General features: G+C 35.9%; 1 protein-coding gene across 1 annotated transcript; it reads right to left on the bottom strand.

Moving 5' to 3' along the window:
- Positions 1–2,407: 2,407 nt before the first annotated feature.
- Positions 2,408–2,959, bottom strand: LOC108949816. Its single transcript, XM_018813579.2, has 2 exons — positions 2,791–2,959; positions 2,408–2,733 (listed from the first exon to the last, which is right to left on the bottom strand). The coding sequence occupies exons 1-2, from the start codon at positions 2,843–2,845 to the stop codon at positions 2,426–2,428; spliced, it is 363 nt and encodes a 120-aa protein (XP_018669124.1). The 5' UTR covers positions 2,846–2,959; the 3' UTR covers positions 2,408–2,425.
- Between the last annotated feature and the right edge of the window lie 1,120 nt (positions 2,960–4,079).

The following is a 4,079-nucleotide window of genomic DNA, read 5'->3' as shown; positions in this document are numbered from 1 at the left end:
AATTACATTCATTCATATATCGGGAATCTGTTGGTATAACACGTACAGTAATCGGTAGCCTTTGGCTTTGTTTACGTTGCAGTGCAAATATAAATAAAAAGTCTATATAGTGTTAGTCTGCCAGAACACATACGCCCACAATGGTAGCAGCGACGGGCCTTGAGCCCATTACCTCTTGGTTAGAGGCAGGCGCGCTAACCACTTTGCCACGGCGCCGGTCGTATTATTTTGTCGGGTGTAAAACACCATTGATCGTATATTTTCATTTGTTTGTTATTGTATAACGAAAAGTGTTTTACAAAGGTGGTATTGGATACTAATTTAAATAAATTTTAATTTGTGTTGATTAATTTTGTAGTTTTCGTTTATATCCCGAAAGTTTATATCCAGTTTTCAGTGTGTAAGATTCGTAGACCATTGTTAACCACATGAACGATTACGTAGTTTGCTTTCTTCTATCCTGATAATGTTAGATTTGTATTCTGATAATCAGTATTGGAAATATTTCTGTTGACATAAAATATTTACCTGCGCAAAATCAAAGCAACTCTAAGGATAACAGACGTAAAGTTTATGCCTCGAAATTTCCGATAACTTGATATAAACCCATCTTACTAACACATATGAGAGAGGTCACTCGTAAACTAGTTATGGCCACTCTAATTTATGCTACCATGGGTGGCCCGCTTGTCTTGTAGTTGCTGAAATTTTGTAGTTGGCCAACTGATATTGACCCGCCTTTTATAATAGACATCATGACTATGGTAAAATACTAAAATGTTTGGATTAATTTCGGTTTAATATAACATTGCGAACTGCACAACAACGATTAATAAAATACGAAAGGTGAACTTTCGGACAAACGCTTGTTTTTTTGCTGTCGTGGGTAAAAGGCTGCTTAGAGGCCGTCGGAGAATTTAAATATTTTAAAATTCCGGCCAAACAATTCTATACAGTTGGAAAAAACGCGTGACTCTATAGTCACGTTGGCTGTGTCTACAGGACGAGTTAATTTTATGCAGAGAAATATTACGTAAAACAGGTATAGTAGGGTGGGGAAAGATGGGACGCCTTTTCATTCCATTTTCTCGTCTTAGCATTTGGTATAAACAAAGAACATTCAAAGAATTACAAAACCTTATTGTTTAAAACACGAAATAATGTTCTGGAGGTGTCCCCTCTTCCCCACCATATATATTAAACATTAAGCGATGTAGAATATATACAACCACAATAAGCAAGACACAATCAATATATTCGCAATAAATAATCAACGATGCTGCACAATAGACGACAGAGTAAAGTCCATACCAGTATGATGAAGTCTCGCCGTATGGCAGACGAAACGTTGGTATAATATAATTAAAGTTTTAATGCCGGAGTAGCCATTTTATATTAAACTATACCTGATATCAATAAGAGCAAAATAATGAGTGATTTGACTCTTGTATAAACGTCACATTCACCCATTTAAGTATCAATTCATCCAACTTATGCTAACCAAGCTGCATTAGATTAATTGAACACAGTTGTGTAACGGTAGCATCCGATGTCGGAGGATAATTCAATATTCCGTATTGCTGGTTGAACTTGGTGGTTGGATTTGAAGCACCAATCCGGTGCGCGTCTCGTGCCAACTTCCGTGATAACCAGGTTTCCCGTTGCTCTGCGTCACTGTATCAGTCTGTATGGGGTAAAAGTTTACATTAAATTAAATTTTTCGATAAAGAACAAATGGCTAATTGAATAGTTATGACAGAACTCCCACATTTTGGGTATATACCTGTTTTCGAGATCCTACATGTTAAAATGCAAATTTGACGCAAATAATCACAGATTGAATCACTATTATGTCACATTTAATTGACAGGTTAAACAATGGCTATTATGATGCAATGTATCCACGTGTGAATCCTTGCTATAACGTAACAAACATTTTACTTGGTTCACGAAAACATCGTAAATATAAAAGCAGCGCTATTTCCGGCACATATTTAAGTTGTTTACTTCCGTTTAACGGGCAAAATATATTTGTTTTACACGCATCTGTGAAGAACGCAGCGCTAAGTGAATTAATGTAATGCATACATGAACAGGTTATATATAATGTGCGTATTCCAGCCTTACCGTTGTGTTGTAACTTGAACCGAGCTAAATGTCAACCCAACCATGTGATCCGAATACTACGGTTTGTCGACTATAGTTATAAACCACGTCGTACATCGCTTTATCCACAATATCCACTAATCGACCACCATTGTCAATACAGTACTTGGATGACGGGTTAAGATATATTTCTCTTCTATCTGCAGCATCCGGGAACCAAAGGATCAGATTTTAATAAACATCACGTTACCTGTAAGAAAAATGAAATTTATCTTTTATATATTATAATAAATTAATATTAAGCTAAATAAGAATGTTATCATTCGTGATGATGTAATAGTTTTACATTCGTACCTATATATGAGAACCAATCCACAGTTATCGGCATCCAATCCCACCCTGTAGCTTGATCAACTCGCTCTATTTCAACTACAAAGGTTCCTCTCTTAATTTCAAGAATGGTCAGATTAAACTTGTGGGGCAAAGATGTGTTGCTCGGTCTTGCTGTTGCGTGAACGTAATCAGGAACTTTCGGCAAGCACATCCTGTAGACTACCTCTGCCATTGTTTTAGCTTTCGTGGAAAACGAAAATACTTCATAACTCCCCCTGTTGGTCAGCGGTCGATCTGTTGATAATTTTTTCTAATAAATACATTTTTACAACTTCAACGTAAACACCTTACGTGAATCAACTACGGTCATAGCTTCTGCAAGCAACACAAACCAAATCCACTTCATAATGACCAATAGTAATTGAAATAACTCCTACAGTAATCTGCGTTATGTTAAAGTATAGTTAAATGAAACAAGAGAGCGATTAAGCGTATTTGAATAACAGACTGATTATGCTAGACACAGTATATATTTTCATGTTGGTACATTATTATAGTTGGATTAGGTTTTTGTTTGCTACGTATTTAGTAGCATATTGTGTATACAGTTATGATACAACGTTAAACGTCGAACATCATCAGTTCTAGATAAAGGATAACTGCTCACAATAAAGCAAGCAGTCTTTGAATAATCATCACTTGGGTTTTCGATGCGTATGCGCGACTTACAGAATTTAAACAAAACAAAAAAGCACACATTAGTATACAGTACAAGAAATATCAGTATTCATTTTCTTTCTTGGTGTCTAATGCTTTATACTTTATACACGATACGTATGCTGCTTAAACAGTTAGTTATTACATAATCTATGGTTTAACCTTTAAAATGTTCAGTACATTTGCACCAACACAAGTTTCTTACACAATCAGCTTTTAATTTTTAACTTTGCGTGGTCAGGGTTAAAATATTGCTTTACAAATATGGTGAAGCCAAACCGATTAACATACAGTAACTACTTTCGATCCAAATAAACCTCTGCAACCGCTGTAACCACAGTATCCATCTAACTGGGAAATAATACTGCATGATATAGTACGTGAGAATACTGTCGAATTATATTGTAACTTTGATTTTCTTCCGTTATTGAATGGGTACCGGAAAAAGGAGATTTTAAAAAAGTCACGTTTTCCCCTCTTTCCCTATACCTTACTATACTGAAATCCTATATTTCCTGATCAAGTTTTAAATAATTAACAACGTTCTTTTAGAGTCTCGAGGCTACGGTCGTATGTTTCTATATATATTCTTTGTTTACTATCAAACGAGACGATGAAAAAGGCTTAAAACATATTCCATCTTACCCCACCGTTTCATTGCACCAGTCATGCTTCTGTAGCGGTCGACTGTGTTTAAGCACTGATTTAATAGATTACCTTAATGCATAGAAATTGTATACTCAACATTTGTGTTGTGTAACGTTAACAGCTGGCGCAACCATGTATGTTTTTTGCGCGTTGCCTGTGGCCCATGATATAACTGCTGAAATACTTTGCCCTAGTAGCCCATTACAACGCTGAAACTCTGCCTTGGTGTAAAATATTGCCTTTGAATTCGTGCACATGTTTCTCGCTATATAAGC

The sequence above is a fragment of the Ciona intestinalis genome, chromosome 10 (assembly GCF_000224145.3).
Source record: "Ciona intestinalis chromosome 10, KH, whole genome shotgun sequence".
In the NCBI taxonomy this organism is placed as follows: domain Eukaryota; kingdom Metazoa; phylum Chordata; class Ascidiacea; order Phlebobranchia; family Cionidae; genus Ciona; species Ciona intestinalis.
This window is presented reverse-complemented; position numbering and strand designations above follow the sequence as displayed.

Coding starts and splice junctions, on each gene's coding strand:
- LOC108949816 (XM_018813579.2), bottom strand. CDS start 2,845: ATGAAGTGGATTTGGTTTGTGTTGCTTGCAGAAGCTATGACCGTAGTT. Junction 2,734..2,790: donor TATGACCGTAGTTGATTCAC/GTAAGGTGTTTA, acceptor AATTATCAACAG/ATCGACCGCTGACCAACAGG.